Below are 13,619 nucleotides of genomic sequence, written 5' to 3' on the forward strand. Positions count from 1 at the left end.
AGATTCCACAAAGAAGTGAAATCATGTGATCTTTGTCTTTCTCTAACTTATCTCACTTAACATAATATTGTCCAGACCCCACCAATGTTGTTGCAAATGGCAAGATCTTATCCTTTCTATGGTTAATATTCCTCTGTGTGTGTGTTTATATATGTTCATCATCCATTCATCTATCACTTGGGTTGCTTCCATATCCTGGCTACTGTATAATGCTTGCATAAACATAGGGATGCATGGATCTTTTCAAAGTGTTTTCTTTTTCTTTGGGTAAATTCCAATTAGAGGAATTACTGGATCATATGGTATTTCTATTGTTAATTTTTTGAGGAATCTCTATACTGTTTTCCACAGTGGCTGCATCAATTTACATTTCCACCGAGTGCATGAAGGTTCTGTTTTCTCCACATCCTTGCCAACACTTGTTATTTCTTTTCATTCTCGCTGTTCTGACAGGTGTGAGGTGGTATTTCATTGTGGTTTTCACTTGCATTTCCCTGATTATTAATGATGTTGAGCATCTTTTCATGTGTCTGTTGGCCATCTGTATGTCTTCTGTGGAGAAATGTCTGCTCAGGTCTTCTCTCCATTTTTTTAATTGGATTGTTTGGGTTTTTGATGTTGAGTTGTATGGGTTCTTTACATATTTTGAGTATTAACCCCTTACCAGATATATGTTTTCAGATGTACTCTCCCTTTCAGTAGGTTTGTCTTTCTGTTTTGTTGGTGGTTTCTTTTGCTGTACAAAGCTTTTTATTTTGGTACAGTCCCAGTAGTTTATTTTTACTTTTGTTTCACTTGCCTGATAAGACATATCTAGAAAAATGTTGCTATGGCTGATGTCAAAGAAATTAGTGCCTGTGTTCTCTTCTAAGACTTTTGTGGTTTCAAGTCTCACAGGTCTTGATTCCATTTTATTTTTGTGTATGGTGTAAGAAAGTAGTCCAGTTTCATTCTTTTGCATGTAGCTGTCCAGTTCTCCCAGCGCCATTCACTGAAGAGATTGTTTCTTTCCCACTGTATGTTCTTGCCTCCTTTGTCATAGATTGACCATAAGAGTATCAATTTATTTCTGGGTTTCCTATTCTGTTCCATCAGTACTGTATGTCTATTCTTAGGTCAGTACCATACTGTTCTAATCACTATAGCTCTGTACAGTATCTTGACCAGTTTGATCCATACTTAAAGTTCTTTGCTCTACATGCTTAAGGTTTGCACATGGCTATTTTTATATAAATAGGATATCAAATTCACAGTTCTGCTTCTTACAGCTTCACTTCCCTCCAGGCCTACAGAAAAGACAGAAGCTGCCTGCAATTCCTACCCATCAGATGAGAAACATTTACTTTCTTACTGCAAAACATGTCGGAAAGAATGCACTGCTGGTAAGAGAACATTCTTTGAGGAACTCTAGAAAAGGAGGAAGTTATAAAGCCCATATCAGGCTTTAAGTACATCAAAAGAAGCTGGAAAACAGTTATGGGCTAAGAGGAGAGAAAAAAAGTCATCAGGAGATCACAACGGACCACCAGCTTTTGCTTTTTTAATGGGTGGCTAGAAAACAAGCAGTAGCCAATATGCAGGACCCCGAACAATCTTTTCATTATGTCTTTTCTGATCAAACTGCTGCCAAGAAGCTGCTACATGTATGTAGATACCACATAGGGCCTTGAGCATAGGAACCAAACCTAATTGAAGTATATACTGTATTTCCCTGAAACTAGGAATCCTTCAGTTCTAAGATGCATCATTATTTTATTAAGCCCTAAGAAAGAAAAATGCTGCCAATTAAACTATGACATGATTTCTTGTTACTCAGAAAGTTCATTTTATTTTTATTGAAAGAGCCCTTTTAGACATATTCAGACATATATTTTTATAATGCATCACTCTTGGGTACTTATAAAAAGAAAAGTGAAATGAATCAGTTAAGGCAATGACAAGCAGGTCACCTGGCTGAAAGCAATTGTAAAATGCCAGTGATTTGAAAAGTACATCCCAGTTTCAGAAATGGTAAAATCTGAAAAAAAAAAAATGTGCATCACAGAATTACTAAAATGCTGTTTTATGCCTTGCTCAGTGACAAAAATTTAGAAAGGACAAGGTAATTGTTCACAGGATAACAGTTACAAAGACATTCAATTGATTAAAAAATGTATTTATACAGAGGGGAAAGTTGAGATTATTCAACTCAAGAAAGACAAAAGAAGAAAAGGGATTTAATAATGTTCTTCAAGGACATCAAAGATTTGTTCCCAAAAGCAGTGATTTCCAACTGTTTTATTTCCTTTTTTTTTTTTTTTTTGCAGCAGGACCTTTTTTTAAAAAAATATTATCCTACAAGAAACCTGAGTGTGGAGCTGTTCTGGTTAGAGGAAAAGTATCATCCCAGTCATGCCTGGGAGGTCACAGGGCTCAGGACTGGCTGAGATCCTCACCTGGAGAGTAGTTGTCACCTCTACCCACTCTCTCTGACAGCTCCAACACATGACAAAGGTCTATATCATGGCATTAACCAATTAAATTAAACATTTACCATGGTTTGTAAAATATGAAGGTGGTCATTATACAAAGATTAATCAAGCACAGAGGAATCTTGGTAACCCTCAAGAAGGAATTTCCTATATGCAGATTTGAGATGCCAAGGTGATTGCCAAAGGTAGGATGAGAATTTTTCATCAGTTATAAAAGGAGCTGTACTGACCTGAATAGGTTAAAAACACCCCGCCACAGCAAGGCGCCCCCTCTTAAGGCCTGTTCTAATTCAAGTGCTCTCCATGTCTTCAGCACTGGTCTCTGCAAATGCAAGCCTGATATGGCTGGGTTTGGCCAGCTTTCACTCTTGCCCCATGCCCAACCAATCCCAAACCAGGCAGTTTACTGTACCCACTGTCCTCTAAAACAAATGCAATGTCACAAGTCACATATACCCTCTGAAAACAGGGAGACACACAGGCCACTTGGCAAAGCTGAAAATCCCTATCAGATAGCTCTCCATCTCCATGTGTCTTCCTCTCATTTTCTCTATTTCTTCTTCTGATACTGCTCATAAAATCCCCTTACTATCTGAAGCAATTCAATCCAGGCTCAAACCTTGCACATATCACCAGCACAGCAGCTCTGTGTCATCTTGTTGTCACAAGAGCATGCCTTGGGAATACCACCCACCCCCACCCCTTGCCCCCATCCAAACCATATAGCTCTGCAAACCCAACCCACACTCCTGGAAGGAAGATTCACCTGTACCATTTAGCCATATCAACACACAAACAACCTGTAGATTAATAATATTTCAGGATGATTAAGTAAAGCTAATTTTCCATGGGTACAATTATCAGACTAGGGTTACTGCTCCACTGAAGACCAAGGTAGGTTAGGCCAATCTGGCTGGGGAAGTGTCCCCTCCTCTGTCCCTTGTGCTCTAAGTTAGCTATATACAGAAAGCTTTTAGTGAAGGGAAATAGCTGACCCAGGTACAAGAGAACAGTTCTTCAGCTAAGGGCACTCTGTTGCTTTAAATACCAACTTAATTTCTAGCCTACTTCTCAAACCTGCCTTTGCTATAAGCAGGGATTCATCAGAAGGGAGAAAAGTCAACTCTGCAATCCCATTTTACCCTCTATACATAGGAACCATAGAAGAAAGGTTTTCTTTAACAGATGGTTTTCAATTGCATAGCATTCTATACATAGGGAAAAAATGATGTATGGAAGTTAAGCTCTTCTACATTCTAAAGAACATAACTTTCTGACCATAAGCACAAAACTGCTGATGTGACCCAGTGACTACCAAGTCAGAGGGCTTCATCAGAAAATTCATACTGAAGTGCAGCAGTCATCCTTCTGCCCTTCTGCACAAACCAACCTCAGATAAAGGGTTTGTGAAAAGAGGGCAGGCCATTAAACAGTGTTTCTATACAATTTCAGAGCTGAACGAGAGCTCAGATAGAGAAACAGGGACCTGATAAGGTGAAGTAAGATGATAAAGGGCACAGAATCCTTCTGGACAGAGTTAGGGTTAGAACCCAACCCCACAACATGGTCAAAACCTTAAAGTTTTTTAAATGTCACTCGAATTCCAGATACACACTTCCCTTCTTACCAGAATTACTTCAAAAATGAGTGGGATCAGTTTGCTCTCTTCCACAAGTCTGTTAAAAAGAAATAAAAAGATAACCACACATTAGATAACTCATATTTAAACTATCCTGATCAAGGAGCACCGCAGCCCCATGTTTTATTACTTAAATTCTGTGAACTAAAAACCAGATGATTAAATACTCATTTTTAATACATTGAACTACATCTATTAAATACAAGAAATATGGGGCTCTTTCAAGTGACTATTAGCTTAGCCTTACTGATCTGTAGCAAGTATAATCTTAAGTAGATTGACATTTATAAATGTAAAAATTAATTAAAATTCACAATTATTATAAAGACTATGAGACTAGACAATGCCAGCTGAAATCATGTGACCAGCCTTCATTGCACAGTTAAATTAGAAGCGTGCCACACTGTAATCTCTCATATATGCCTCATTAGCTATCTTCTCAGTATTAATGAATGAATGTAAAATGATTTTTAATCTTTTATATTTTTTAAAAAAGAGTAGACCCCAATCACCCAATAGACTTTGGGAACTTTCCCTCATCCAAATTAATTATGAATTATTATCTATTGTGACAGAAGGTTGTTTTCATCCAACTTAAGAGAAAATAGCCTCAACAATTCTTACTAAAAACAATACTTCAGTCCCTAGATATCCTTTCAGTCCAGGGCAGTAAACCTTTTTCTGTAAAGGGTCAGATGGCAAAGATTTTAGGCTTTCCTGGGCTACACAGTCTCTACGGCAACCACTTAACTCTGTCACTACCTTGTAAAAGCAGGCATAAATAATACATAATTGAATAGCATGGCGGTGGTTCCAATAAAATTTTATTTACAAAATCAAGGATGTGCTATATCTGACCCATAAGTTATAATTTGCTGATTCCTGGTCTGTTTTAAAAATAAATCAGATTCCTTCATTTTATTAGCATTTACTTTGTATGATAAACAATAGCACTTAAGCATGCTGCCTTCATTGCGGGTATGTACAGTTTGTCTATTTCATAGAAAATCCCAGATGGATAGGAAGGGAATTTGTCATCGGGCCTCTCTAGAGCTTGTTTGTCTATGATAATACACTGATAAAAGAAAAGCCTATGAGACTTGCCAAAAATAGATCACAGTGTTAATAAATATGTGTTAAGAGAAAGTGAGGTATGGAGAGAAGTCTCAAAGACTGCAGGGAGTGCTTAGAAAGCCCCTCCTATCTAAATGATTATTTCTGTAGTTCTAATATATTAGGGGATAAGGTTTTGACTACAAATATTAAATTATATTAAATTTGTTTACAGTCTCTCACTTTCCTGGGCAACTTGAAGGTTCAGATGAGAGGCTGAAGCTCCTTACACCATGGGCCTAGGGCAGGACCAGAAAAGTACAGACTCAAAACATAGTACAAGCTCAGGCCAGCACATTCCCAGTCTTCTTCCTCAGCTCCCAAGATGTTGACCACCTCTTTCCCTAAATTGGCTTTCTAAAATTTTACGATATATACTCTTAGTAGGTCCGGACTGAAATGACACCTGAGAGTTGCCCTAGTTCTTGGCACCCCAGCCAAGAAAGTTCCCAGGACATGGGCTCCACTTCTTCTCCCATGGTACCTAGAAATGAGAGCTACTTCTTCTACACTCTCCTTCAAGATTCAGATCCAGAAGCACCCACTCACAACACCAGCACCCTCGTGACAGTATTTTTAAATAAACTCTACTGCTAGGACATGACTGTAGAAACCTCTATAATTCATTCTTATGAATTACAACTAATCCTTATCCAGGGCTTCTGCATGATGAGCAGGCTGGCTTGGACTGCCTCTTCAGGCCCCTTCAACTCTCAGCTCTAGCATGCCAGGCTTCACAATTTTCTAAAACTGTGAATGTCCTTTGACAGGACATAATTCAGAACTACATCTGGTAAATGAAAAGGGAACTCGAGCTAAGTAAAAGCAATTTCAGTTAAAAAAAAAAAAAAAAAAACAAAAAACACAGCATTTCTATGACATTTTCAATGATTCATAAACTAAGTGTAAATTCAAAAACCAAACAAAACAACCTCTAAAGCAAGTATGGTACAAGGACAACTGCAAATGTTTACAATGAGTTAAGGCAGTGTTTTTCCAGACTGGGAAATGACCAATAAGTGCACAATGACATGAGTTCACTGGGTATTGACTAGCATTTTCTTAATTAAAATAATGAAATAGAGAATATCCAAAGCTGCCCTGTCACATGCAGTATGGTTCCACGACATTTTTGTTTTGGTTTTAGGTTTATAGATTCATAATGGGTGCTGATATAAAATGCATTTTTCTTACATGGGTCAAAGACATCTGAAATCCCCAATTTTAGGTTGCTTTGGAGACAATATTTGCCTTCAATATGCTCTTAAACTTTGATTTTTAAAAATCTCTCTCCTTCTTTTAACCACCTCCTCTCATACCACAGTTGGCCCAATTAGTGGCTCGGGTTTCCGATGATCAAATCCTTGATGTGCTCTGAGTAACAGAACAATCTTCTCAGAGCTCTCTTCCTTTGATTTGTACTCTGGATAGCAGCCCCAGTGCTCAGGCCTCTGTAGAGCAGGGAGGACAAGGCTTACCTCCAAAGAAAGCTGATGTGGCTGAGTCTCAGGGAATTAATTAGGCAGTAAGTCTTAAATTATTGGAGTAGACTTTTGCAAAAGGCTATCTTATTTTTGGGCTCTGTTCAGTGGCTGGCCACCATGATTTTAAATCACCAGCATCATTTTACTACATCAGCCTGTTATACCCTACACTCTAAAATAATATAAAATGTCTATGCGTTTATGGACAGCCTGAGGACAAGAAGTAAAAAGATTTATCTGGATTTTTCTGGATTTTTTTTAAACCAAAAACCAACAAGATTTTTTTCTGAAATTATCCCTCAACTTCAAAGGACTATGAAGATATTAACTACATCACAGTATACTATTCTTTGTTAGCCATCTAAGCACACTGTTTTTAAGTAATTCGAGATGGAAACTGAAATACCCTGCACTCCCCAACATAGGACCACTTGACATTTGGCGGGAGGGGGTCTTGTTTTTTTCTTTCCTTTAATGATACAATTTAATAATAGATTGTATGCTGTTAAAGAGTCTTCCTTACAAAATTTTGATTCACTGGGATTTTATATATCTGTGGTTTATATTATTAACAAAAAGGGTGTTGTTTGAATTAGAATTGAATACACTTAGAAATGTCTTTAGGAGACATTATTGGCATTCTAACTCCCTCCTGTGCCTAAAGTAATTGTTGCCCTCAGTGTTGGGAAACTTCTTTTTTAAGATTTTTTAAACAATTATTTATTTGAAAGAGAGAACAAGTACCAGTGAGTAGAACGGGGTCGGAGACAAGGAGCAGAGGGAGAAGTGGGCTCCCCACTGAGCAGGAAGCAGGACAAGGAGTTCTGGTCCCAGGATCCCGGGATAATAACCTGAGCTGAACACAGATGCTTAGCCGACTGAGCCACCCAAGTGCCCCAGTGTTGGGAAACTTTCTAAAAGTTTTATTTACTGATGCTTCATAATTCAGTCTAAATATAAAGTATATATAGTGACAGATACAAATAACTAGATGCAATTTAGGTAGGAAAAGTAGGAACAGGGAGATTCCTCTGCTTCTGTTCAGAAGTGAGTTGGGCTTCATTTCAAACCACTGTTAACATTTTTTAAACTTTCCTTTGAAACATAAAGACTATCTTGAGTTGAACCAAGAATAAGAATTAAAAATAACTAAATAAAATGCTACCATACTGCTATTTATTCAGGGAAAAGAGGAGCCAGGAGGAGGTACAGGGAGGGAAAGGAAAGTCTCTGCCTACCTTGGGCTCAGGTTTGCAAGACAAGGAGCGCAGCCCCAACGGTGATTAAATGGGTCTAAGGAGACACCAGATTTGGTCATGGCATTGCAGTGTCAGGTTTGCTTGACTGCTTCTGGTTTTTACCTGCCCATGTAGCAAGCAAGCACCAGAAATCAAGGTCCTCCATCTCCGCAGTCAGCCCTATCCACTGGGGACACTGTCCATCCCTCCAAAGGGCTTCTCCATCTACTGTCCCTGCATTTCAACAATTCATGTTGTCATATAAACCTTACTTAGTCCTGGAGATTTTTTTTCCTGAAATCTATCTCAGTACTCAAACTATTACTAACTCTATTAAGTATTTGCCATGGGCTAATCTTATAAACTCAAAATCCATACCTTCAAACTTGGGAGTCGAATAGCTTAAGAGACTCTGAAGACTGTACAAACAGAAATAAGTTTTAGCAGAGATGTAGGTTCTGTACAAACAGAAGTAAGTTCTAGCAGAGATAACAGGTGATAAGGGAACCAATCCGGAGAAAACCCAACAAGCCCAGACCAGGAAGAAGAGGTGTTCACAAGCGTTAAAGAATTGGCCTTATACTGAGAGGGTGAGCAGGGGGATTGGCACAGCCTGAGTAGTAAAAGGATGACATGAAAGATGGAGCAGAATGATGTAACCTTGGACGCCATACCAGGAAGTCTAGGTTTTACCTACACGTGACAGGGAAATGATGAAAGATTTTCAGCAGAGAATGACACAGTAGGATTTACTGTTCAAGCTCCAATCAGACAGTAATGTGTAAAATGAGCAGGGGAAGGAGTACAGTCCAGAACATTCCTACTCAAAGAATGGTCTGCAGACCAGAACCAGCCTGCACACTCTCACAGGTCTGTGACAAGACAACTAACCAAACTGGAAAGATTATTTCTGTCTGTTGGGTCTGATGATAAGAAATTTGAACTTTGTAGCAGTTTAAAACATGACTCCACCAAAATATGATGAAACATGGGATATTTGCATATAGCTGCAAAATAGTTCCCCACAAAGAAATTTACAGTGGAGAAACATGGCAGACACCATCTTAACCAAGGGAGCATGTTTCACATCACCAGAAATAAGACAATGACATCACACACACCCTGATATCATGCACTGAGGAGGACACACCATTGCTTTGGAGGTACTTTTGCCAAAACTACAAACCTCAATCTAATCATGAAAAAAAAACCACCAAACTCAAATTGAGCGGCATCTTACAAAGTAACTACCCAGTGCACTTCGACAGTGTTAAAGCTATAAAAGGCAAGGGAAGAGTGAGGAGCTGTCCCTAACTCAGAGGGATTCCTATTAGGTAAGAAGACTAAATGCAGTGTAGAACCCTAGATCAGACCCCAGACTAGAGAAAAGACATGAGTGGGAAAACTGACAAAATCAGAATAAGATCTGCAGCTTAGTTAATATTATTGTATCAATGTTAATTTCTTGGTTTTGATAACAAGTTGTTAACATTCGTGGAAGCAGGGTGAAAGGCATATGGAAATTCTTTGTACTACCTTTATAACTTTTATGTAGGGATAAAATTATTTCAATATTGAAAGTTTTGGTTTTTGTTTGTTTTGGGGGTTTTTGTTTTGTTTGGTTTGGTTTTGCTTTATGGCTCCCAAATTCTTTGACTCCCCTCTCTGAGATGTGGGATCTGTGTCATCTCTCCGTGAGGCTGGGCAGGTTTGTAATGGTTTTGACCAACAGTGTAGTACAGAAGTGACACTGTATGACTTCTGCTTATATTCTGAGTACCTTTTTCAGCTTTGACTTTTATAATATTTTATAAAAATATGTTTCCTGGTTACCTTTGTGGCATAACAAACTATTCTAAACTTTGTGTCATAAAGCAATGACTACTTTATGATCCTAGTGAATTATTTGGGTCATGGATTTGGACAGGGCATGCTGAGGATGACCTGTCCTCATTTGCTGATGGCAGCTGTGAAGACACAAAGGTTGGCGTTGGCTAGAACAGCAGGGGGGCTGGAGGCATCTGCAGACTTTTTTATTTATTTAAATTCAACTAGCCAACATATAATACATCATTAGTTTCAGATGTGGAGTTCAGTAATTCATCAGTTGATCTGTAGGTTTCTTTGCTCACATGTCACATGGGGTGACTCAGAAAAGGCTCAATTAATTCTGCCCAGGGACCACCTGCTGCCACCCTCTCCAAATGGCCTGGCCTCTCAAGCATAGCAGCTGGGTGCCAAGAGGGAGCATTCCTAGACAACCAGGTGGAAACTGCCCGGGCTTTCACCCTCAGCCTTGGGACACACAGTATCACTTCCACTGCATTCTAAATGGCTAACAAGCCAGTCTTTAAGGTCAGCTCAGCCTGGAGTGGAGGAGAAACAGTCATCTCCTGATGGGGAAGTAGACAAAGAGCATGCAGGATGGGAGATTTTTTTGTAGCCATTTTTTGTAAGACTCAATCTGCCACAGCACTGGTCCACAGCACACTGAAATTTTAAAAACTGTTTCTTCACCACAGTTAGTGTAACATTAGTTTAGAACCAGAGAGAATGGTTAACAGTTAATAGAATAGTTAATAGTTAGTAACAGTTAATAGGCTACTACAGCAATCCAAAGGAGTCATAACTCAGGCCTCATATTTGTTTTCTATTGCTGAATAACAAATTAGCACAAATTCAGTGTTGTGAAGTGATACCCATTCCTTCATTAATTCAAAGTTCTGTTGGTCAGAAATCTAGCTCTGCATGGCTGGGTTACCTGCTCAGAGGACCATAAATCTGGAACTAAGGTGTCAGTGATGCCAACTTCCCCTTTTGAGGCTGGGTGACAATGGGATATGTTTTTAATCACATTCTCTTGTTGACAGAATGCAGTTCCTTGCAGCTATAGGACTGTGGGCTGTCTTTCCTTGTTGGCTACCAGCCATGGGTCCCTCTCAGACCCTACAGGCTGCTCACATTCCTTGGTACATGGATTCTTCCATCTGTAAAGCCAGCAAGAGGACTCTCCTTCATGCAAAATCCTTGAGCTTCAAATCTCTTTGACACCCCAGTCTCTGACCTCTAGGCCACTCCTAATCATTCCTATGATTAGTAAGCCCATCTGGATGATCTTCATATTTTATGGTCCATTAGTTTGGGACCTTAATTACATCTGCAATGTTCCTTCACAGAAGCACTAAATTACTACTTCACTGAGTAACACCTTCTGGGAATCTGGAAGGCCACCTGGAAATTCCATCCATTCCACGCGCCTCATCTTTTTTTTTTTTTTTTAAGATTTTATTCATTTATTCATGAGAGACACACACAGAGGCAGAGACACAGGCAGAGAGTTGAGGGACTCGATCCCAGGATCCTGGGATCATGACCTGAACCAAAGACAGATGCTCAACCACAAAGCCACCCAGGCATCCTCTTACCTCCTTTTTAAAGGAATAATTCATATTGAGTTCTTTGAATAAGCTGCTTCTGGTCAACTTATCTAGAAACCCTAAATAGATGCTGGACTTTTTAAAACTTCAACAATGCTGGTTAGGAGTTTAAGGGTTACTATTTGTTTATAACTGAGGACTAGACTACAAACAAAGCTTTTTCATTTCTTATGACTTACATAATTTGCCAGCCTAGTGGACCAACAGCAATCATTTTAAATTAAAAAAAAAAAAAGATGTTCGACCATCTTTAACATCAAGCTGAATTTAAAATTATTGGTCTAGTTGAATCAGCTTCAAAAAGAAATGGTTTTATAATGTGTAGCTATGGCATGATATTATGTCTAGCCTGAAAGCAGGAATATTTGTAATGTTTCTCCTTGAAATGTTTGCCCTTGCCTGCAATGCTTGCTAATCCTCTTGCACAGAATTGCAGAAGTCTTACCAAGGGTACACATCTAAGAAGGTATTTTTCACAAGAAAGGGGCAGGGTTGAAATTTTAGCATCTCTGGCCAAAACATTTTTAGATCTGGTCCTTTTACAAAGACCCAAAGAGTCCTTCGTAGGGGCAAGCATTATACCTCTTCCTTGAAGAAGTTTATACCCCAGTGGGCAAAAAACATATACAATATAAAAATAACTTAATTCAACTTATAAAGCTGACTGCTTCATTTGCTGAGAAAGTCCCAAAATTAAGTTAGAATACAAAGCTATTCCAGAATGTACCTCCCACATACAGAATCTCCCATTGCCTCAAAGAGCATGAAAAAGACAGGAATTTCAGTAAGAAACTATGGTTAAGCACAAAGCAAATATTTTCCAATAGAAAGGAGATTTATATACATTTAAAACTGTACATTATATCAACCACTGTGCCAAATGCTTTTCATCCATTACCTCAGTGAATACACAATATAAGCCTGTGATGCCCCACATCTGTTGAACAAGGCCCCAGCCTATTCCATCACAGAAAGTAAAGAAGGTGAGATGGAAAAGCTGTGCCCCAAAGGACCTCCACATGGTATGTGGACCTCATGTGCAAAAATCTCCCTGCCTCCCTCTAACTCCAGGTGCTACCAGTGCCCAAAGGTCACAGTTTGTCCAGGGCCTTACACTAACTGTCCCCACACAGGCAACAACATTCTTGTTCACCAGCGCAGGGCTTTGGTTCCTTTGTCCCCACATCCTTTCTGCTCTGCCTGGGTCCTGGGCCCTGACCCTTTGTCTTTCTGAAGACTGTGGCTCTGCAGCTGGTTCCTTTTCTCTAATAATTCTTTGAATCCTTGGCACTCTTCCCAAGACATGATTGTCTGGTCACATAGCTCTAGATCTGCACTCCAGATAAGAAGCATGTGGCTTCTTGCACCAGAGCAGGGAGGGGACTAATTGAAAAAACCACTATCAGTAAGATAAGTGAGATAAAGGACTGGCAAGGGCACAAACCAGAGACAAGTCCCTAAGAGGACCACCAGATTTCACATGTGGCCAGCATCTCTTTTCTGCTACAGATGTGAGCCTAGCACTATAAAAAAGAAAAAAAAAATTGTATAAAAGTCCTTAAATTCTTTTCAATTTAATGAACCTACCTATTTTCCATGGTCCCTTTTTGTCCTGTTACTTAATGAAATGTAAGAGTTTTTTTTGGAATCTACTTAAAGTCAGGTTAAGATCTGTCTCTCTTTTCTTTCACACACTCATTAATATACTGAGTATCCATTAGGTGCCATGCATTAAGCTAAGTTAGAGTTATATCAGGTATTATAAATGCTAGGAGAGATGTCTATAAAGGGTATAGAAGGGGTGCGCCTGGCTGGCTCAGTCAGTAAAGCAAGCAACTCTTGATCAGGAGTTGTAAGTTCCAGCCCCACGATGGGTGTAGAGATTACTTAAAATCTTTAAAAAAAAAAAGTACAGGAGTGACAACAGAAATACAGCTGACCCTTGAGTAACACATGGGGTAGGGGCGCTGACTCCCTGCAGTTAAAAAAAATCCATGTGTAACTTCTGACTCCCCCAAAACTTAACTACTAATAGCCTACAGTTGGTCTGAAGCCTTACCAATAATATAAACAGCCCATTAGCACATACTTTGTATATTATATGATTATACACTACATTCTTACAATAAAGTAAGCTAGAGAAAAAAATGTTAAGGAGATCATAAGGATGGAAAAATACATTTACAGTACTGTACTGTACTGTGTTTACAGGAAACAATCCACCTGAGTAGGCCTAC

At 39.0% G+C, this 13,619-nt stretch overlaps 1 protein-coding gene across 1 annotated transcript in view; it reads right to left on the reverse strand.

The window, feature by feature from the left end:
- Nucleotides 1-13,619, reverse strand: part of ULK4 (unc-51 like kinase 4) — a 595,478-nt gene that overhangs the window by 301,991 nt on the left and 279,868 nt on the right. The window contains exon 31 of the mRNA XM_041734654.1: nucleotides 4,099-4,147. Within this exon, the coding sequence (XP_041590588.1) occupies nucleotides 4,099-4,147 (49 nt within the window). The remainder of the gene's footprint in view (nucleotides 1-4,098; nucleotides 4,148-13,619) is intronic.

Source organism: Vulpes lagopus, chromosome 19 (genome assembly GCF_018345385.1).
Source record: "Vulpes lagopus strain Blue_001 chromosome 19, ASM1834538v1, whole genome shotgun sequence".
In the NCBI taxonomy this organism is placed as follows: domain Eukaryota; kingdom Metazoa; phylum Chordata; class Mammalia; order Carnivora; family Canidae; genus Vulpes; species Vulpes lagopus.